Raw genomic sequence first — 22,721 nt, forward strand, 5'->3', positions numbered from 1 at the left:
TGGAAGGCAAGATAAAGAAGATTAAAGAGCCTTCAAAAAGTTATATTTTCCATATTATGTCCCTTTTAAAGACATATCAAAGCTCAGTCTAAATCATACAACAGATAACTTAAAACAGTTGTGCTTTCTTCATAATATCGCACTTTAATGTGCAAAATTAAAATATAATGAAACTCAAGTACAAATATTTCCAACATTTAAATACGTACCAATTCAAAGAGTTGCAATCCAAAAATTCTTAGTGTACAGGATGTAGCATTTTAGAAATACATGTACATACCTCACCCCAAACAGCCACAAATCACTGAGCAGTGCTGAAAGTTACGATGAGGTCGTCTGATTACTAATATAGTACAAATCAAACAAAGCCTTAATTGGCACAATACTGAATATATGGCACAGAATATTTAGAGTTGAACTTAGGTCTTGTGTCGCAAAAACCTCATCCAACCTCAGAAATGTACCGCAAACATACAAGTAACCACCACTGTTTGTAGACCTACACCACTGAATAACTAACCTCTATGATTCAGCTACAAAAAAGTAAGCTTTAAATAAAAGCTTTAAATGCACATGTTTTGTGTAAGTCACATAAGTGTTGAAGGCTTTTTCATTTTATGTGAGACATAAGGGGGAAACAGGTAAATTTAGAATATGTGTGCATCTGATCTCAGAAACTAAAGGAAATTTCTGCTGTTGACGTTCAACTTGTGCTTTTTCCTGAGGGACCACATCTCAAAGGAGCAGAAACAAAATGTAAAATTCACTGAATGAAGGACCTTTTTAAATGACAGTGAATCTATTTAAGGACTGTCCTCTGATCTCAGTGCTGTTGTCTGGTGAGTCAGATTACCTTGAACCAAGGGCAACGCTGCAGGTGGGATGAACCTGATTGAAATCTCTTCACTTTAGTTGAATCGTTTTTGGATTTTTGTTTTGTTTTTTTTTAATAAGTGTGTCCCTGACTGCTCTTTGGAGAGAGCTTTCACAAAAGTAAATGCACTATTCATACATACAGTGTCTCTGGCAAGAGGATGAAAATGTCACAGATGACGTCAAACATCATCTGCCAAACGGTAGGCACTCGTATAATACAGCGGTACTGTTAGTCGACTGCAGTGCTGGGACAAAACAGCACAGATTTGTCCTCAGTCAGTCAGCCAGTCAGCCTGGACCGGTGTGGACGCAGCCACACAGACAGACACACAACCTCCCCCACACCCACACCCCACACCTGCAGGAAGTGGGTGGGTGATCAGGAAGGAGAGAACCAGTGGAGGTGTACACAGTCGGCATGCTATCAGAGCTGGGTGTCCTCTCTGATGTCCACGCAGGACTCGTGTCTCTCCTTCAGGCTGCTGCTGTGGATGGGGGGCTCCTCGGGGACGTGAGCCAGAGGGTCTGAACGGATCAAGTACCTGAGAGAGAGAGAGGGAGAGAGAGAGAACTGTGTGTTGCAAGGCCGTAACCATGGAGTCGACATTGGGGGGGGACCAAATCTCTCTCTTTCTATATATATAATAAATATAGTGTATATATACCGTACTTTCCGGACTATAAGCCGCTACTTTTTTCCCCGCCCCGGTGTCCCAGCTCTCGTCTCTGCTGCACCACAACACAAACGCGCTCAGTAACCCGTAATCTTTTGTTTACGACGGTTAAGACTACACAAACACACACGCCGTGACATCGTATATATGTTATGTAACGTTATCCACTGCTCCATTTATTGATTTTTCGCCAGCTTCGTTGTAAACAAATGCACATGGGCGAGAGGAGTGTAACCAAAACAGTGGAAAAGTGAGCAGACTTTCACAGTTCCCTACCGTCTTTCTGTGTAAATATCTCATGTTACAACATGAAAACCTGAGGCTTATATTCAAGTGCGGCCTATGTATTTTCTTTTAAAATTTAGCTGATGCGGCTTATACTCGGGTGCGCTCTATAGTCCGGAAAGTACGGTAAATTCGCTAACACATGGGATACTTTTTTATTTTTTAATCAGCTAGGTATATATTGGGGGGGGACAATTTGAGCATATCTGAATATTGGGGGGGTATATGGTAATTACGGCCTTGGTGTGTTGTCACATGGGAGCGCCCACTCTTCACTACAGAGGCCATGAAGGGCACTCAGTCTGCATTAAAGAAAAAGGAGCTAAACAAACAAAGTGTGGGATGCACTCGGGAGACGGTCGTCACCATGGATACTGATGGGTGCCCTGCTCGCCCAGTTGCTCTCCTGTAAATGTATAATTTTCCCAAAAATAATAATGCATTAAAAAAAATATGCGATAAAGGTGCTTTTTTTCATTAAATCAACATTATCCTATGATTTATTTTGCCACACTTATAAATTATCACCTCATAAAGCTGTCAGCGTGAACCTGTTAGCAGAGAGCTGTTTATTACACATCAGACAAACATGAAACAACATTAATATTAATTAGAGGTCCTACATTTTGCCACCTGATTATTTTAGCAATATTCTGATTTTCACCAGCTCCTAAGGGAAATAACTGGGTCTTTAGCTGTGATGAGCTCCAGTATGTTCACCAGGTAATCACCAACTTTGTTTGTTTGCTGTTTGCAGCAGGTAGGGTATAATCTACAGTGTGTAGCCTGTTTGCCACCACTTTTTGAAAAACCTTCGAGACAGGGTTGATAGGGGTGATGAATTCAGCCTCTAAAACCAAAACAATGAGCTGTAAGATGGAAAAACACTGTGAGGGGGCAATTACCTGGTGCTTTCATTGCATGGCTATGATAATTTTCTCATAATTATTTAATCTGAAGATATGGAAATATTAATTAGAACAGCTTTAAGGGATTACCGTAATATGTGGATAAAAGGACATTATACTGACTACATTTATATTTTCACCTCAGTGATTCTATTTAAATCACCTGAAAAGAAAAACTGAGGAAAAACTCGACCTTTTACCTTTATATAAATACTGTATATATATTTACAATTACTCATTTGGCAGATGCTCTCATCCAAAGTGACTTACAAGTGAGGGATAACATTCAGACTTCAGTCCAGTAGAGAGTAGAGACCTTGAGGCTAAAATGAAAACTGTTCAATAAAACGAAGTGCACCCAGAGTGCAGAGTAAGTGCTTGTTAGGCATGTTAGGCTGTTTTGGGGAGGAGAGCTGCTCTTTGAAGAGACGAGTGTTCGAGAGATCCTTGAAGATAGAGAGGGACGCCTCTGCACGGATAGTATCTGGTAGCTCGTTCCACAACTCAGGGGGAACCACAGACCAAACCAGTCTGGACTGAGCTTTGAGGACGTTGAAACTAAATAGTGGTAGTAATTAGGGATGTCACGATAATAGATTTTTTTGGTACGATTATTGTCAGAGAAATACTCACGGTGTTACCATTATCACGATTATTATGCATTAATTAATTTCACAACACTATGAATGTGTAAAATCAAATACAGTCAAAATATAATTACATTACTCATAGTTTACACAAAATATTTCAAGTATCTATTAATATAGGAACAATCATTAACCCCCCAGGGGAAGCGTTTGAAATATTCAGGTCATAAATTGTCATCTATAACAAATGTTTATGTTTATTTTAAATACAAATGACACGCTAACACTTAAATTCCTAAAATTCAATGTTACGTTAGTTAAATGGACCAGTATCTGTGCATTTCCTTTTACTTTGGCTGCACATCTGCCGACACGGTTCATACATAATCTTTTTTTGGAATGTGAAGGTATTTAGGAATCTCTGCGATTAATTAATTGTGGCGTTTAATACTGCGATTAATTGTGAAAACAAGTAATTGTGACATCCCTAGTAGTAATCATGACTAATAATTTGACATAAAGGAGAAATGCTTACACAATGTCGTTGAGCTCCAGCCTGGTGTCAGGAGAAGGGTTGATGAGGACGTACGACAGAGTGTTCTGGTGATCGTTCTGTTCATCTGAAACAGAGACACCACATCTGTCACATCTGTTTGATGATTGATGAATTCCCCAACCCCCCAACCTCACCATAGCATCCAGACGAGGACAGACACGTACTGTACCTTGTAAGTATCCCAGATTGACTCTGTTCATGACGTCACTGGCTGTCAGATTTGTCAGGTCTTCTGCAAACAGCAGTTAAGACAAGAAACAGGGAAACTCGTTTAGCAGAAGCAGACATGACAATTATGAGAGTTGTTTTTTTTTTTCACCCTCACCATATCCAGATGTGGGGAGGCCCAGATGCCTCATGCGGTTGCGGACCAGCTCGGACAGCTCCTCCCTCTCGGAGCGGCGGTAGAGGTTGAGGCGTTGCTGGGCGATGCGTTGGGCGTGGTCCTTGCTGGAGTCGCGGCTCGCCCCCTGCCACCTCACGCTCTTCTTACTGAGCCGCCGCGCCCACTGCATGCTCTTCTTCCTCAGCAGCGGGTGATCCGATTGGTCGTTGCTGCGAGACTCGTCCCCCCTGTCCTTGGTGTCCTCGCAGTCGTCGACGCTGACTGAGACTTGAGACTGGGAGACAGGGAGACAGGAAGTTACCTCTACAGCCAGGTTGCCCGTCAAAATAAAAGTTCAGAAATGACGTAAACAATAACTATCTGGTGAGTGAATAATCATTTTTACTTTTGTGAATTTGAATTTTGTGCCAGTTTTGTTTTTTAAGCACATAATGTTACTTTCTATTTCAATTCAACATTTAGATTCACTTTTTAACGACACCTCCAGGTGCAAGTTGCTCTGGAAATAGAGGTTATTATTACAAAATATCATAAAATGATGATGTATTCTTATAGCTGAACTGCAAGCATCAGTAAATATAATCCAATATTACTTTAATCTCTTTCTAAAATGGACTTTACTGTATAATGTGGGTTCTTAATAAGCTTATTCCAGTTAAATTAACTTAAATTTAAGAGATCTGTCTACTTCTTCCACCATTGGTGATCATTTGAGTCCAGCTTCACATAGCTGTTGGCATGACTACACCTTCAGTCTTGTTACATGTTCTGCAATAAACCAAAGAAAATTAGCACTTGTGCTAAACACACTCAAGCAAAGCATCTGGTCTGTCCACTGGAACAGTCTTAATGTATTTGTGATGTCCATATCAAATAAATAAACATAACATAACATAACATAACATAAAGACTACAAGCGTATTTGAAACACATTTCCACTCGAGACTGATATTTGTGTCATTCTCACCTCTGATGTAGAGAAAATGTGGGATTCTGTCCGATAGATCCCGATGGGAATTTCAGCACTGGAGGAGCAGAGTTTCTGGAACAGTCGGCCGTAAGTGCTGATCCATAAATCCTCCTCAGTGACTTTCATCTGGAGCAACAGATAAATGGATATAGTATTAGATTAGAAGTGGTTATCTGGACTCTTATCTCTTTGTACACTGCAAAAACTCAAATATCTTACCAAGAACATTTGTCTTATTTCTAGTCAAAACAAATCTCATTATACTTAAAATAAGACTCATCGTCATGAAAATAGTAGCTTGTTTTTAGACACCTTTTTTTTTTACTTCTTTCAAGCATTTTCACTTGAAATAAGTAGAAAAATCTGATAGTGAAGCAAGTTTTTCTTCCTTATTACAAGCACAAACAACTTGCTTTCACTGGCAGATTTTTCTACTTAATTCAAGTGAAAATTTGTTTGAAACAAGTAAAAATGATCTAAAAACAAGTTAATTTTTAGGTAATGAGTCTAATAAGTGGAAAGAGATGAGTTTTGACCAGAAATGAGACATTTTGACAAGAAATAAGACAAATATTCTTGGAAAGATTTTGAGTTTTTGCAGTGTAAATGCTGTGTGTCACTCACAGCACAGAGGTATCCCGACCCGGGGGTGGTGTCCAGTCCCAGCAGCAGCCGTGCAATAAGGATCATGTAATCCTTCACAAAAGACTGTCAAACACAGAAAAATGTGTATAAACACTGAGTTCAAAACTAAAACCAGAGCACACTTGCTGTCAGTGACTGAACACAAGAGGGCACTTTCGCTCAACGTTGGTAACACAGCTCTGTTTCCTCAGGCGATGCCGTTTCTCCGCTGCTGCGTTAAGACACATCCATTCCTTTCACCTGGTAATAAAGAACCATCTGAGACTTTAGTGTTTTGCTGTAGGTGTGTACCAACCTGATAGAGCAGAGTGTCCAGCATGCTGATGCTGAACACTCTGCCTGCAGCGAAGGGTAGGCGAAACATGAAGGCCAAGTTGGAGCCTTTATCTCGCTCCTTCTGTCGGGGAGACACGAAAAGCAAAGTACCGGTGAACAACATTCAAAAAGGTCTGTGATTTTTTTTTTTTTTTTTTTTTTTGGTAACAGTGCACTATCGCAGATGGAAATGGCAAATATAATAACGGTGTCAAGACCGTCTAAAACCAGCTTTCACCCTCTCCTCACAATTCCTTGTTATTCTCACTGTGTGATTCACTGCAAGCTCTCTTGTAAATGTATCACCTTCTCCAGCTTGGAGAGAGCCAGTGAATAGCAGTCCTTTGCTCTGAACTGCATGAATCTCATGTTGGATGGATGAGTAAGCTCCGTGATGATGCTGAGACTGGGGAACAACCTGCAGCATGAGAGAACACAGGATGGAAAAAGCATGAATCAGTCAGAAGATGTGACTAAAAAAAAAATAAAATTCACAACTGCTGTTGCTCTGATTTATTAAACTGCCATTGAGCAAATAAAGTGACGGGATATGATCAGAAAATGAGTCATTTATGGCAGAATCTGAATGGTTACCTGAACATTGTCTGCACATTGACAATAGTTTTGGCATCAGCCATGTAGTCTTCCTCGGCACTCATCGTACTCTCTTTATCCACAACAACCAAATTGTCGGCGTAGATTATGCCACACTGCAACAGGCTGTCAAGACTGAAACACACACACATATCCTTGTCTTACTTGTCGTGTGTTATCCTTACCTTATACCTGCTAAAAGCCATTTTACACTAACCCTAACACTAGTTTTTAGATACAATTGGATATAGTAGAAAAGCCACAGACACAGTAAGTGTAACATCACAGATCGGCCTATTATATAAATGAGAAAATAGATGTAACACATTATGAAATTGTAATGAAAAGCAGTAGATTATATGACCGTCTTACTTGTCTATGCTCCCAGCCATGTAGTAGACCATAGGGAAACAGCAGATGGCCTCCAGAAAGTGATTATCTGGACTACAAGAAACATAAATGACATAGTCTTATTTCAAATCTTGGTCAGTAACACATTCACCATGTAAATTGGTGTTGTGGTTAATGTTTTCTTTTGGTTTTGTGCATTTCTAGAAGATGTGTTATGTACTGTTTGACATTTTTGATGTTTACCATAAAGAAGTATTGTATAAAGCAAACACTGCTTGATCATTAAAATCTCTGTTTCTCCTCCAAGACCTGCATCCAACAAAGTACATAAAGAGGAATATTTGGCTTTGTACACACTCACTCACTACTCTCAAACTCCTCTCTAACTGCAACAGTAAGTATCTGCGCCTCAGGCACCTCTGTGGTTGTCCAACTCCCTAGTAAGTGCGACTTCAGGCTGAGGGACGAGTCCATCTGTTGCTCAGTGCACTGAGAGAGACTGAGTCGCCTTATTAGTGCCTGTCCTCTAACACCACCCCTGACGGATCGTTACTTTATGCATCTGCCCAGTCCTGGTGACTAGAGACCCAAGGCTGTGCTAAGTGCCTGAATTGCATATCCAAGTGTGTGGGTGTTTGTGTTTGTGCATGTGCGAAAGCGACAGGGAAGGGGAGGGGAGGGGAGGGAAGGGGAGAGAGTGGCGCACGTAGGGAGAGTTCATTGTTATGTGCGTGTTTCTATGAGAATCCTGAGAGCTGTGCATGTCGGGGTTGAAAAAGGGACACATCAGGGATGTCGATGAAAAGCCCCAGCTCGGTTAAGAAATATAATTTTTCTACATCTTTTTTTCTCCCCCTTGCAGCAATATATATTATCCAGGTTCAAGGCAAAGCAAGTTGCCATGGCGACTGTCTGGAGCTACGGCGAGCAGCATTTTTTATTTTTCTTTGTTGCTCAAAACACTCCGTCACTGTGAGCGGCATCACTAACCTAACATCAGAAATGACAATGGAGATCCCACCTCCGCAGCCTTGTCCTAAGTGCTCTGCTGACGTGGGCTCTTAGCGCCGTAACATTTCCCGCCGTGAAATAGTGAAAGACAGAATGAAGGGCAGAGAAAAGGAGCAACGTGTGTGTTTGTTTGTTTGTGTGTCTGTGTGTTTGAATGAGTGTGTGCCTTAAAGCGAACTCACGGGTTATCCAGCAGCAAGACAATGGGGTTAAGCTCTTTTCTGGGTCGGTAATAAGCTCTGAGCGGCACGATGAAGTTATAGAGCCCGTTCCCCGCAGTCTCCGCAGACACAATGATGAGCTTGTTTTTAAAACCATACGCCTTGGCATCCTCAAAACTGTTGTGCCTGCAACCCTGCACAGGAAAAGAGGGGAAGAGAGAAAAAACAGGTATTTTTTGGTGTGTTTTTACCAGGTGAAGGACAGAGAGACGGGGTGGGGGATGTCGGGGGATTGGGTTGTACAGTAAGGAGCGATGGAGGCAGCAAGTACGTGAGTGACTAAGTTGGAGGAGCAGCGACTGCCCACCTGGTCCAGTCGTAGGCAGCAGAACGGGGCTTTTTCAGCCAACAGATGGCACAGGGTGGGCGAGCTCCCGATGTACGGAGAGTTGGGGGGATAACCTTTCACATACCTGGCAACAAAACCAAAAAAAATCATGAATGACACATTTTAAGGAAACACACTGTGGAAAAAAAAACTGCTCAGGTTTCCAGTTGTAATTTCTCGTTCTGAAAGAGTTTTGACTGAACACAGGACTTTTTCAGAATAAATCTACTTCTTTATTCATGATATCTTAGAAATTACCAGCGCATTTAAGTTTAACTGCATGCTATTAATCGTGTTTATCTTTAGTTAGTATGAGTCATACCTTCTTCTGCTTAATTCATATACAGCTATGAGCTACTTACAAGTGTATTCATGTGTCTATTTAAAGCAGAAGTAAGCGATCCGGTCGTTTTGGCTAACTTCTTGTCAGCCGATGGAGTTAGCAGTCCCCGCCCTCGTCCTTACGTCACCACATTCACGCCCATCCCTTGGTTGCACACACAGAGAGGACTGCCCCTTTATGCCGTTCTCTCTCCTCATTGGATAAAGGTTGTAGGATACAAGAAGTTTTCTCCTCGGCTTACAGCAGAGCAGAGTGACTGACAGACCCGTGTTTCAGAACAAACACTCTATAAGTGATTGCTGTCGGAAGATATAACTATTTAAGACTTATATTAACACAAAGATTCCGCTTACTTCTGCTTTAAGTATATATGGACCATTTTTACTTTTTAATATCACATACAATACAAAACATGACAGAAATAATAATAAGTGTAAGGAAATGGAAAGCTATTGGCTATTAGCTGGTTGTATTTATGAATGGATTTCAATAAAAGTATGAAAAACAAGTCATCTAAGTTAGACCTTACTCAGTAGACGATTGATCTTTCTCATCTGTGAAGACGGAGTCGTCTTCTGATTGGTCGCTGAGGAGGTCACACGGCAGGATGGAGGAGGAGTCGGCGAGCTCCTGAACCGGGGCGATGCTCGGCCGGCGGCTCCCCGTCCCGTTCACCGTGGGCGGGACCAGTTTACTGTCCGAGACGTCGGGTGGGCCCGTATTCTGGAGATCCATGGCAACAGTGCCTATAAATAAAATCCAACCAGCATTTCCTCAGGTTCATCAAATTCATCATCAGCACTTCGTTCACCAACACGGGCGATTGCTCACGCTCTCTCACCCATGCTGGCGATGATGCTGTGCACAGGGAGCTGCGAGGGTCCGTCGTAGAGTCCCCCGGCTGGACGGCCCTTCTTCTCCTCCTGGTTGAAGATGAAGGCCGAGTTCTCCTCCTTGGTGATGTTGATGTAGTAGCAGGTGTCGGTGGCAGCCATGATGTGGCGTGGGCCGGGGTTCAGCAGGATGCTCTTGTTGTCTTCCCTTTTTATGCCAATCAGACACACGCCGTACCTGAACATCATATACCGGCTGTTAGAGCACGTTACTCCAGACAAATATAATATAATAATCGCATTTTAGGCTGTAAAACGATGAGAAATGGTCGTCACAAACTGATGCTTGAGGCTCAAAGGAATCAAGCAACATTTATTTGCTGTCTCTATGACAACAGTATAGTCAAAAATGTTGGATGCTCCTGGTTTTGGATTCATCTATCTGCATTAAAATCATATAAGATTATAATGAGTCAAAAACATGCTGTTGTACTTATTGGGATAATACAACATTTTGGCAGATTGGCCCATTGCCATAATCCCTATAGTCATAGCAGTAGGTTCGTTACCTTTAATTGTCGGTGCAAATTATTTTTAGAACGGTGGAGCAGAGCCGTGAGCTGCTCAGAGCTACGCTACGGAGGCTGATGGGATTTCTTGGTTTCCCTCATCAAACTCATCAAATACACAATCCAAAAACTCCAAAACGCTCTCATGGACAAGTTGTGACCTGCACATTCACCACGCTATGAGATAATAACAGAACGTTACGAGACAGAGTTGTTTTGGAGTTGTTGGATCGTGTATTTGATGAGAGAAACCAAGAAATCCCATTAGCCTCTGTCACGTAGCTCTGAGCAGCTCGCGGCTCTGCTCCACCGTTCTAAAAAATAGCTTGCACCAACAATTAAAGGTAACGAACCTACTCCTAAAACTATAGGGATTATGGCAATGGGCCAATTTGCCAAAAAGTCTAACTATCCCTTTAATCATAAATAGTCAAATCTCCAAACAACAATCCCTGTAAACTCTGCTCTGGTATATTTTCAACTTGTCAGCATCTTAAAGAGATGCTTTAGCTTACATGTCCACTCACTTCTTGTGAGCGTGAAAGGAGGCATACGTGAAGCCTTTGCCATTATACTCCCCAAAGAACTTGCTGTCACACAGTCGGATGTGGTAGACCTCGTTGCCGGAGCAACAGCCGTACATCCTCTGCCACTGCTCTGGCGACTGTTGTCCTTCTCTGCAGTCATTCAGAAAAATACAATCGAATGTAAAACGGATCAGTGAACCTGATGAGTGTTAGAAATGTAGCCTACCATGTGTGCAGTGATGCTCATGCACAGTCTGAGAATATCTATTCAGGAATCAGGATCAATCATTATCATGAATTCTCCATCTCCAGGCAACCCCTCCAAGCCCCTCGGGGGTCACGCTGGGTCTCCTGGGTTAGCTAATGAAAGCAGATGCATCATCCATCTGTCAGTCAGCTTGGATGTAATATACCCGTTGTAATGACTTCCGGTAATTACAATAATTACTCACGCACTTTGACGGAGTTTAATAGGCTACGAGAGACGCACAAAGGAAGCAGTTTATATTCTTGTTTTAACACACAATGGCTTATAAATTGTTTCCATGCAGTCACTCGTGGCCAAAGGCAAAAACAGTGTGCTCATCCTTATCAATATCTGAGTCACTTTCAAACTTATTACCCTCTAAACACCCTCCTAAATTTATCTTGTGCACTCAAACACACCCTATCATATGATTTTGATTTGCACGAACTTACTCCATTATAGGCTACACAATCAGACAACAGGCAAACACCGTCATATTCACCTATGGGGGTAATGAGTTCAATCTAAAAACCTGTACATCTATAAAACCCACATAAAACTTTCCTTTCTAAACAGTCTTCAGGAACACAGCAAGTGCTAAAAGTCCACTGAGTCCCTTTAAAGGCTGTTTCCCTAAGCCATTTACATCAGCCTTTAACACTTTGCCATCTGCATGCTGTGAAAAATCATTTTCTACCAGAGAGCTTTTCACACAGTTTAACAGGGAACACATCCACAGAAATCAATGAAGGTGTTTTCATTTTTGGTTTAATGCACTTTCTCTGTACTTCCTGCAGAGCTCCTTCTTGTTCATTGCTTAGGCTTTTTATTCCCCCTCTGTGCTAGTTTTATGGAAGCTATATAGACATCAGCAGATATGAACATGTGAAGAAATTTCAACTCTGTGATTTCAAAAAGCCTCAGGCAGGCGGCAAAGATGACTGAGACTGACCGTCCGCGGGAGGTGTGCACGAGGAGCGTGACCAAGGTGGAGGTGGCAGGACAAACACAGTTGAGAGCCAGCATGGCGTACTTGAACTCTTCCTCACAAACAACGTGATCTGAAGACAGAAGAAAAGAAAATTGAAAGCTGATCAGAGGAACATTTCTATTTTTGTGCAGGTTAAACAATCGATAAATAAGGAACTTTAAGATTCAAGTAGCTTATTTTCAGCTTTGAGAAGAGCTAAACTAGCTGCCTTCAGTCTTTATGCTATGCTAAGCTAAGCTAAGCTGCTCCTAGCTCAGCTTCATATTAAAAACCTTCAGTAACTGACTGTAACTAGCTCTTCACTCGGTGAAATATGTATGTAAACTACTGTTAATGTAAAAATATTGACTTATCTGCTATGTATGACTATTTCTTTAAGCAGTTTAACTTTAACGCCTCATTTATCTTAAGGTTCAAACTCACTCACCTGCAAATTTAACATGGAACTTATTTTCAGGTTTGAGTATCTGGACATAAAGGGGGCAATTTGGAGCGAAGTCCTTCACTGCCCAGGCTCTCAGGATGGTCTGATGATCCTGCGGGGGAACAAACAGTGACAAATGAAACATTTTATAAATGAGTCTCCTCTGATTAGTTGAGGTCATGATTAGCTGTTGGTCTTCTTACCGCAGCCATGCGATCTACCTCGTTGCGGCTGCTTAGAATAAAACAAGCCTCTGCGTCATCCATTCTGCAGGAGTGACATGAAAAAAAGGGCAAATTACATTGTTCCAAAATGACAATGAAAAAGTCAAAGCTGACGCAAGGGAATGAGCCAATCCAAGCGCATTTGAAATGAACTTTGACCTGTAATGGCGACATCCACTGAGTTGATATTCAGTTTAAAAATTGCATATAGATAATCACTGAAAAGACAGTTCTGAAATGCTCCACGCTATGCATGTGCAGTGAAAGTGGGACTGTTTTTTGCATATGATTAACACAGCCGAGAGAGTACAGAATGCAAAACAAGTGTGGGAGGATTTGAAATGGTGCCAGATGCAGGATGTAAGCTCGACACACACCCAGCCTCTACCTCTAATTGCACAAAACTCATTGCCAAATGTATGCAGCCGACTTATATAACACGTTTTCTTCAAAGTTGCACTTATTTTGGTATCGGGTTTTCCATACCATATGATACGACTCCAGGCGGCAAAAGCCTTTGTTCTTTTTGCCAAGTTATTTTATGTCTTTGCTTTTTTTTTAACAGTATTACACAGAAGTGAGGTCTGGTAGATCAATAGACCGATTAAAAACGTGAATGGTCAGACAGATTGTTTTTCACAGCTCCACAGCTCCCAAAATGCTTCTCATTCCGCAGCATTATCTTTTTTTTAGAGCCTCATCAGTGTTGTGTCGTGAGACTGAACAAGCCAGAGAAGACATTGTACAAATGTGTGTATAGCTTCTATTCTCAAAGATTAAAGCTACAGAGATAAACTTGACTAGATGTCACGACTGACAGCTGGTTTCTAATCTTTTCATCAGCGCTCTCTGAAAATGTCCACAGGCTCATTCATAAAACTTTTATGCCAAAAAAATTAACAGACAAATGTGAGACGGATCATGTTCGCTTTCCACAGAGAAATTGCTACTTTTAACAGCTGAGCCTCTAAAGAAAATTGGGTATCGCTTGAATGAATAATTACAACGTTGTCTGAGCACGAAGCTGCACAATAGCTCTGACAAGCCTGTTTACTCAGAAAAAAAAGAAAGAAAGAATATCAGGGTGATATCAAGGAAAAGAAAAACAATAGAGATCCACAGTCTGCTGACGGGAGCTCTGCAATTATTCGTACCGATCCCAGAGCGCAAAACTAAAATGCTAACTTCCAACATTCACAACTTGATGTGAGACAAAGATGTGCAGCTGTGCACAAATGATGCCAACTGCTAACACCCCTCATCCTCTCAGTAAGGTAATAAGGATGGTAGAATTAGATGATTTGCCTCACCTTTGATTGCAACAGTTAGTCTAATCTGACCCATCAGTGTTATTTCTTTTTGTGAAGAAGGGTGGATGACAGTGCTAATAAAGTGATGTTCAACAGGTGAAATGTTTTAGATGTGCAGGTATTTGCCACAAGCCAAACTAGTGAACACATTAAAGTTTTGACCTGATGATAGCGCTAGATAAACAGTTATCAGCAAAATTGTGATTGGAGTTCATCCTGTGAGGAATATGAACATCTGTGCAAAATTTGATGGAAATACATTAAGGGGATCATCCAAAACATTAGGATTCATCCTTAGGGAAATATGAATGTCTGTAGAAATGTTTGTGGCCATTCATCCAGTAGATATTGAGATATATTGAACTAGATCAATGTAACATCATTCATCCTCTGTGGACCATGAATGTCTGAATGAATTTCACGGCCACCCATCCCCCAGTCGTTGTGATATTTCAGTCTGGACAAATGTGATGATGGACAGACTGGATAACAAGCAGAACAACACAGCCCGCTAAGCGCTAATGACTCACTTGTCAGTGCCAGTGTAGACACACTTACATTTACAAGTGTGGGTTTTTTCTGTCACTTACTTGGCTCTCAACAGATCTTGGTCTTTGAGGACAGATCCTTGCAGATAGATCACCCTCTGTGACCACAGAGGGATCTGCAGCACTCTCCGCACCTGCAGGTCCATTTCACTGGGGCACAGGATCACCACATAGTAATCCTGTATAATTACACAGCAACACAAGAGGTATTCTGTCTTTAAATATCCTCAGAAACACACCACGCATATCATTATCACACTCTATATGTGTAGTCTGGTGCATACAAATGCATGTGTGTAATTTCCTCCCTGACATATTGTGTCTTGGTACCTGTAGTCTGGGATGGGCATAGAACTCATTGAGAAAATCCATGAGCAGGTCTATTTTGAGCGCGCTGACACACAGCACCACATGCTTCTCAGTCTGAGCTCTGTGGCGGCTGTAATTCCCTCCTGACTTCTGCCTCTCCATCCACAGGTAGATCAGCTCCTCAAACTGATGCACAAACACTCTCAGCCAAAGTACAACTCACAACAACAACAAAAAAAAACATTGAAAAGTTATCCTACACTACACTGCAAAAACTCAAAATCTTTCCAAGAATATTTGTCTTATTTCTTGTCAAAATGTCTAATTTCTAGTCAAAGTAATCATCATTATCTACTCACCCTCATGTCGACTAAGAGCTGTGAGAATTTTCAGAGTCCTCCGTGCCTTCTCAGAGTTACGGGGGGGGTCCGCGCAGCAGTATTTGTCCATATAATGGTTGTGAATGGATATCACTTTTCTTCGTCCAAAAAGACACACCAAAAAACATCCAAATACCTCCATAGTGCTCGTCCGTAATGTCCCTCTTGTATTGAAGCCCCGACATGAGAAATTGTTCCGAAAAAAATTAAATAAGTCTATATTTTAAGCTTGTTTGTAGCGGAAGCTCCCAGTGTCTCAGTTCACTGCTCTTCCTGTGTCAGTGCAAATCTCGCGTGATTGGCACTGACCGGCGGAACAATTTCTCCTGTCGGGGCTTCTATACAAGAGGGACATTACAGACGAGCAGTATGGAGGTATTTGGATGTTTTTTGGTGTGTCTTTTTGGACGAAGAAAAATGGTATCCATTCACAACCATCATATGGACAAATACTGCTGTAACTCTGAGAAGGCACGGAGAACTCTGAAAATTCTCACAGCTCTTAGTTGACATGAGGGTGAGTAGATAATGAGTGAAATTTGAATTTTGGGTGAACTATTCCTTTAAAATAAAACTCATCACCTAAAAATTAACTTGTTTTTAGATAAATTTCACTTGTTTCAAACAAATTTTCACTCGAAATAAGTAGAAAAATCTGCCAGTGTAGCAAGTTTTTTTGTGCTTGTAATAAGAAAGAAAAACTTGCTCCACTATCAGATTATTTTAAGTGAAAATATGCTTGAAAGATGTAAAAAGTGTCTAAAAACAATCAACTTTTAATGTGATGAGTCTTATTTTAAAGCCCCTGTACAGACTTTTCATGTAGTGTTGATTTTGGCAGCCCCTGTGGACGAAAGTGGCGGAATGAAGACTGCATTTCCCACTGTCATGAAGACGTTTGTCTGGCCGGCACGTGTAGATTTATTTTGGAAACGTCGGAAAGAAGACGGGACTGACCCGACCATGCCTTCCAGAGGTATAGAATTAGACTACTTAGAAATAGCATATCTTCACACTGATGGGCTCATTTGCTGTTGTAGGTAACAGAGACACATCAGCAGAAACCAGAGACTTTTGCGTATCCAGTTAAAAGCTCCGTACAGGGGCTTTAAGTATAATGAGATTTGTTTTGACTGGAAAAAACAAGACAAATATTCTTGGTAAGATTTTGAGTTTTTGCAGTGTATTTCAGCCTCTTCCCACCTGCAGAGGCAGCACCACCAGAGCCACACAGATCATGATGACTACCAGCAGCTGCGAGGGCCATATGCGGGGAGTCACGTCTCCGAAGCCCACCGTGGAGAAGGTGACAATGCAGAAGTAGAAGGAGTTGAACAGCGACAGGTTCTTTCCTGCTCGCTCCAGGTGCTGGATTCCACATGTGCTGTTGTGTAGAGCGGATAAACAAACACAGCATTAGCATTTATGACTATACCATGTAGGAGTACTATTCACTGTGAACCTGGCAACATAAAACAGTGATGAGAAGTGATGAATGATGAAGTGATAAATTATAAAAAGAAATACTAAATCATTTTGTTTTTGTTTGACTTCAGCAGCTGGTTTGCAGCAGTTATTTGCACCTGTTGTTTTTATGAGACCAAAGACAAATTTCCACATTGTGGACAATAAATAACCTACCCAAAAATACAACAACGACATATAAAATTTAAGTATCCACTACAGACAAAGCTGCACATCAGTGAAAGCTGCATAATCAATCGGATTCCTTATTTTACTCATACTTTTTTGGAAGCAATTAATTTTAAAGGGTTATCATTTCAAATAATTTCCAAGTATTCTCCAAAGTTTGCTGGAACACAGTGATAACAACAGGGAGTTTTATGATTAATCCCGTTCAATTTGTTAGGTTGAGGTTAATATTGACGTATTGATTTGCTGAGGAAGGAGCTGCTCCGTTTAAACCCAAATGAACATTCATTTATTTTTAACTTATTGTTGAAAACTTTGTTCTTTATTTATGTTTGCCTTGAGGGTAAATGATTTTCATGCTCATTCTGACCCGCAGAGAACAAATCAGTCTCAAGTCCCGAGCTTAGACTCTTGTGGCATTTCAAATTAATTAGGAGTGTGTCAACTGAGCACTCTCCATTTCCTTTCAATTAGTACCAACTTAGACAGTTCTTTTTGCAGAAAACTCATTATGAATTTACAGACCCCAAAACAGAGAGAACCACCAGTGTTTCCTCTTCTCTGCCAGAAATCTCCGATTTTGGGAACTGGTTAATCACTACGCAACAAGTTATCATCCCATCAAAGACACACTGAGTATATCCACTTACATCTTCACTGCAATGCAACACAACACATCAATTTATAATTTTGAAGTTAATTTGTAGTTAAGAGGTGTTGATACAAACTGATTAGATTGGATTAGATGTTTCATATAATTAGAGTTATGTTATAATCAATCAACCAATCAACTTTATTTATATAGCTGCACATTTAAAAACCACAGGGGAAGCCAATGTGCTTTACATTGAGACATAAAAATAGGTTTAGCAAAAACAAAGCAAAAAACAGAATAAAGGAACAAACAAGCTTTATAAATATAAAGCTTGAAGAGGCAGCCTCACCCTGTGAAGACCAGGCAGAGTAAGGTGCAGATGAGAATGAGGACCTGGTTGAACATGGCTGAGTTTGTCCTCTGGATCGCCCTGTGGACGTCATTCTGCACCGTGACAAACAACACAGTTAAACGTTTGAAACTACAAAACTCAAGGATACCAAACACACACACGCATCTTAGATTTATAAAACATTTCTGTCAGTTATTATTATTGCCAGGAATCATTCACATCATTAGTTTAGCTGTTCACTGCAAATGTGTTTTCTCCTCAGGATGCTCCATGCTGCAGCGCTACAGCTTGACACACAAAGCATGATAAAATACAGCAGGCTGCAAATAATCCCTCAGTTGAAAGCCCTTCAGGGTGCAACACAGCACAGTCAGAGCAGAGCCAGAGCAGGAGAGGGATGTGTTGTTGTCAGCAACAGCAGCCACACTGTGTAAATCAGTATATAGTGAAACGTCACCTTATCTCGCATAGTGTGAACCAAAGCATCTGATTAAAAACAGGTCATTAATAACAGAAATGATTAGGTTAAAGCATCGAGCTCACGATCATGTTCTCCAGAGCACATTTGGCCAGCCAGCAGTTGAGGAAGACGGGAATGAAGATGTTCCTTACGGAGGGCCAGAAGATCTGTGGAGAGAGCGTATAACACATCGTTTCACATTTCATCAACACATAAAAACTGCACACAGGAGGAAAATACTTCATACACTGTGAAAAATGAAAGTTAAATATTTAAACACTAAAAAATGACTGTGCTGTTGCAGTTTGTTGTTGTTGGCTAACATTATAAGAATATGAAAGCTCAATAGCTAGGGATATAGTAAAATGTTAATGTCCGCTAGCTAATACACCCGGACGGACAAATGTCAATAAGATGATACCTTGCATTATTTGACCATGTGTTCAACATCTTTGTTTTATGTAGCAATTGCTAATTAGGGGGATGTCAATAGCTTTGTAGATATTTAGACAAGTTTTGATCTGACCATAATAGTACTCGTTAACAGAGAAAAGCCAAGTCATCACAATTAATCCTGATGGCGGCTGTTTGTACCACAATGAATGGAAATGCCTCAGTGAACTGCCAATATTTTCACTATACCAAAAGTCTCAACCTCATGGTGGCAGTACAGGAAAAATCAGAGGGTTACCAAAGTCAACAGGCTTCATCCTATGGGGACCATGAATGTAAGTTCAAAAACTTCAATAGCTACTTAGAAATGTAGTCTGGGGAAAAGTGGTTGCAGCAATGCCATGCTGCTAGCTGCTAGCTGCTAGTGTGACAGACAGGGACATTCCACTTTCAGGTGAAATTTATGGAAAACGAAAAAATGTCAATGTGTCAATAGGTTGTCATGTGACTTCTCTGCCTTTCTGTGACTCTTCTAGTCTCTCTGTGCCTCTGTTCAACCAACATGTTATGTTACTGAAACACTGAACAGTTGGACATGTGCATCCAAAAGTTTAGAGAAGGTCAAATTAAGTTCACCTGTAAAGGCTTTAGTGCATTTTAGGTGCATTGTGAAATTTTATCCCCAAGTTGAAAAAATAGTAGTGTTTGTTCAGAGACTGACAAGTTACACTGCAAAAACTCAAAATCCTTCCAAGAATATTTGTCTTATATCTTGTCTTATATAAATGTCTCATTTCTAGTCAAAACTAAACTCTTTCCACTTAAAATAAGATTAATCATCTAAAAATGAACTTGTTTTTGGATAATTTTCATTTGTTTCAAACAAATTTTCACTTGAAATAAGTAGAAAAATCTGCCAGTGAAAGCAAGTTTTTTTGAAAGAAACTATCAGATTATTTTAAGTGAAAATATGCTTCAAAGATGTAAAAAATTGTCTAAAAACAGGCTACTTTTTAATGTGATGAGTCTTATTTTAAGTATAATGAGATTTGTTTTGACTAGAAACAACATTTTGACTAGAAATAAGACAATATTCTTGGTAAGATTTTGAATTTTTACAGTGTAGATGAGGTAACATAAAGGCTTTGTCACCAAAACACAAACTATGACATATATCAGACATGAAAAAGTGAAAAGTTTTACCGTAATGATGAAGGGAACCGTGTTGATCATCTCCAGGAGAAAAGACACCTGGAAGATCTGCTCCCAAATGTTCCCCTAAAATACAAAAAAAAACAACACACACACACACACAGACTTTTTAACACTTTTAACTGCAAACACACAATAGACAGTGAGTCACGGCAAAGATACATTTCTTCATTGTAGTCTGTCACTTTCCACGACCACTTAATCCTTCACCTTTAGATCCTGTAATTATCGTCTATCCTTAATGTAGCCGTGACAAATGACTTGGGATAATTACACCACTTACGGATTGTCAATCTCACCGACTATAAGTGACTAATTGTACAGACTGTATTAATCATGCTGATGCGCCTGTAGTGTGTGTGTGTGTGTGTGTGTGTGTGTGTGTGTGTGTGTCATACCTTGTAGCTCAGATACATCAGTAACATGGTCTCCAGGAAACTAATGATGGCCACACTCACCTGTGCAAACCAAAACAGGAAATGGCAATTGTTTTAATTTAGAAGGTAAAGCATCTGTGGCTTAAATTAGTCGATCAAATATTTGATCACTGCAGTTCCTTTATTAATTATGGCGACGGTATATAATCTGTTGTGACTCACTTGAATGGCCCAGACAGGAACCTTTCTATCCACCCAGAAGATCAACTCCCTGTCACACAGAGCATGTTAACAGCAGCACTTTTATACACATTTAACAATAAACGCTCAGGTTGCCAGTTGTTTTATCTTTTGAAAAATATGAATCATATTAATAGAATGATAAAAAACAAAGTGTCAAAGTAACAATGCCAATCACTGATCTTATAGTCAAACTACAACTACTACACTACTAATTATGCAAGGTTAAGCAATAAGGTTAAGTGGAGAAAATGAGGTTAGATCCCAAAACTAAGCGTAAACACAGATTATTGCTCTTATTACAGGCGGCATCATAACATTGTGCCAGTTCTTTTTCATTAAGATAAACTGGCACAGCTTCTGTTGTTTACCAGTTGATCTCTCGGTCCTGCACCGATCCGTTCCACTGGCAGTCGACACTGATGATGGAAAGAAAAAGAGAAGTTTTGAATGATAATTTAGAGTTTGTGTTGAAGTTTTGTGTCGTGCTGATTCAACCATCTGAATCCATCGCCAGTATTTCACACTTCTCTGAAAATAAAAATCAAGGGTCTTCTAACTTTTAATGCTGGACAGAGATAAAACTCAACTAAAACCAACTCTTTCTACAATGGTTGCCAACACATATAGTGCAGGTTTCAAAGTGCTACAGAGCTCAACGACATCTTACAGCAGCACACATCCCATGTCTTTCTGGTTCAGGTTGTCATGCATCCACATATCAAAAAAACTAATATAATAACATAATATAATTTATATAACACAATAATCCACCCACATATACCAGAACAGTGTCGTCTTTGGAAACCAGCCTGAAACCTCATGATGTTTAACATTGCCATTGTTTCCATTTTCTACTCTATTATGTGAACTATGTTAGTTCTTGTGTTGTTTTCATGTAGTTTCAAATAAATACTGACACTTTTCTCTCTCACCATTTGTTGTTGCCGTTGGAGGAACTCTGCTGTCCCGTGCTGTGGCCGGCGCCGGCGCTCTGACCGGGGTTGTCCGTCACCACTCTGATGATGTACAGGAGGCAGGTGAGCAGCTTCAGGGAGAAGTTGAACACACGAATCCTGAGGCCTAAAGGTTTAGAGAGGTACACATTTTCAGAAATACATGTGACTTCAGTGTGTATATGTAGTTTGACCTTAAAGGGATAGTTCAACATTTTGGCAAATTCACCCATTGCCATAATCCCTATAGTCATACTGTAGGAGTAGGTTCATTACCTTTAATTATCGGTGCATGTTGTTTTGAGATCCACAATGGAGGTGAATGGTACAGGTCACTACGCTATGAAATAATCATATACAATTACATTACAACACATTACGCCCAGCAGCCATGTCTGGAAATTTAGTTCCGGCTTTGCATTTCCCCCAAAAACAACTCTGTCTCTTAATGTAACATTATTATCTCATAGCGTGGTGAATGTGCAGGTCACAACTTCTCCACGAGAGCGTTTTGGAGTTGTTGGATTCTGTATTTGATGAATTTGATAAGGGACAGGGGACCAGTACCGTTCACCTTCATTATGTTCGCTGAGCAGCTCACGTCTCTGCCCCGCGGTTGTCAAAACAACATGCACCGATAATTAAAGGTAATGAACCTACTGCCGTGACTACAGGGATTATGGCAAAATGTTTAACTATCCCTTTAAATGCAGCAGTGAGTGAGAAACTTACTTGATCTTTGGTTTTTGATGAAGAAGAGCTTCAGACGCTCCTTGAAGGTGTTTTCATTCACATAAAACTCGACCTGCACCCTGACAGGGACCAGAGGGATGAAAACTGTCACTAAAGAACAAACACAGCACAAACACAAAAAAGAGCCACGCAGATGTTTGTAGAGGCAGCTTCAAAGTGTCAAATACCACAGTCTATCAATTTTTACACAGCATGAATATTCATAACGCTGTTTTTCCAATCATGTGTCTGAGGAGAGTTGGATAATTATCTGTCTGATTTTGTTCCCAATTATGTGACAGGGTTACCATGGGACACGTCACGCGGCTCATATTTTGGCTTTTTGAGTTGATGCAATTTCAGAATAAAATCTAATACA

At 40.5% G+C, this 22,721-nt stretch overlaps 1 protein-coding gene across 5 annotated transcripts in view; it reads right to left on the reverse strand.

Moving 5' to 3' along the window:
- Positions 1–119: 119 nt before the first annotated feature.
- The window catches only part of kcnt1a (potassium sodium-activated channel subfamily T member 1a), a 32,131-nt gene continuing 9,529 nt past the window's right edge, over positions 120–22,721 (reverse strand). The window contains exons 3-31 of one of the 5 annotated variants that reach the window (XM_085792977.1): positions 22,343–22,422; positions 21,590–21,737; positions 21,026–21,073; positions 20,637–20,685; positions 20,436–20,495; positions 20,029–20,103; positions 18,516–18,599; positions 17,970–18,064; positions 16,576–16,756; positions 15,014–15,178; positions 14,726–14,862; positions 12,805–12,868; positions 12,605–12,713; positions 12,139–12,247; positions 10,940–11,089; positions 9,852–10,081; positions 9,540–9,756; positions 8,647–8,752; positions 8,301–8,473; positions 7,129–7,200; positions 6,757–6,891; positions 6,469–6,580; positions 6,143–6,244; positions 5,827–5,910; positions 5,200–5,328; positions 4,212–4,506; positions 4,056–4,118; positions 3,866–3,950; positions 120–1,418 (exon numbers count right to left, since the gene is read on the reverse strand). In XM_085792977.1, the coding sequence (XP_085649103.1) occupies positions 1,301–1,418; positions 3,866–3,950; positions 4,056–4,118; positions 4,212–4,506; positions 5,200–5,328; positions 5,827–5,910; positions 6,143–6,244; positions 6,469–6,580; positions 6,757–6,891; positions 7,129–7,200; positions 8,301–8,473; positions 8,647–8,752; positions 9,540–9,756; positions 9,852–10,081; positions 10,940–11,089; positions 12,139–12,247; positions 12,605–12,713; positions 12,805–12,868; positions 14,726–14,862; positions 15,014–15,178; positions 16,576–16,756; positions 17,970–18,064; positions 18,516–18,599; positions 20,029–20,103; positions 20,436–20,495; positions 20,637–20,685; positions 21,026–21,073; positions 21,590–21,737; positions 22,343–22,422 (3,475 nt within the window). In that variant the 3' untranslated portion in view covers positions 120–1,300. Of the gene's footprint in view, positions 1,419–3,865; positions 4,119–4,211; positions 4,507–5,199; positions 5,329–5,826; positions 5,911–6,142; positions 6,245–6,468; positions 6,581–6,756; positions 6,892–7,128; positions 7,201–8,300; positions 8,474–8,646; positions 8,753–9,539; positions 9,757–9,851; positions 10,082–10,939; positions 11,090–12,138; positions 12,248–12,604; positions 12,714–12,804; positions 12,869–14,725; positions 14,863–15,013; positions 15,179–16,575; positions 16,757–17,969; positions 18,065–18,515; positions 18,600–20,028; positions 20,104–20,435; positions 20,496–20,636; positions 20,686–21,025; positions 21,074–21,589; positions 21,738–22,342; positions 22,423–22,721 lie in introns of all 5 variants that reach the window. The other 4 variants (XM_085792976.1, XM_085792978.1, XM_085792974.1 and 1 more) reach the window with 4 other exon arrangements.

Source organism: Trachurus japonicus, chromosome 12 (genome assembly GCF_045865225.1).
Source record: "Trachurus japonicus isolate A0001 chromosome 12, Traja_1.0".
Taxonomy (NCBI): Eukaryota; Metazoa; Chordata; class Actinopteri; order Carangiformes; family Carangidae; genus Trachurus; species Trachurus japonicus.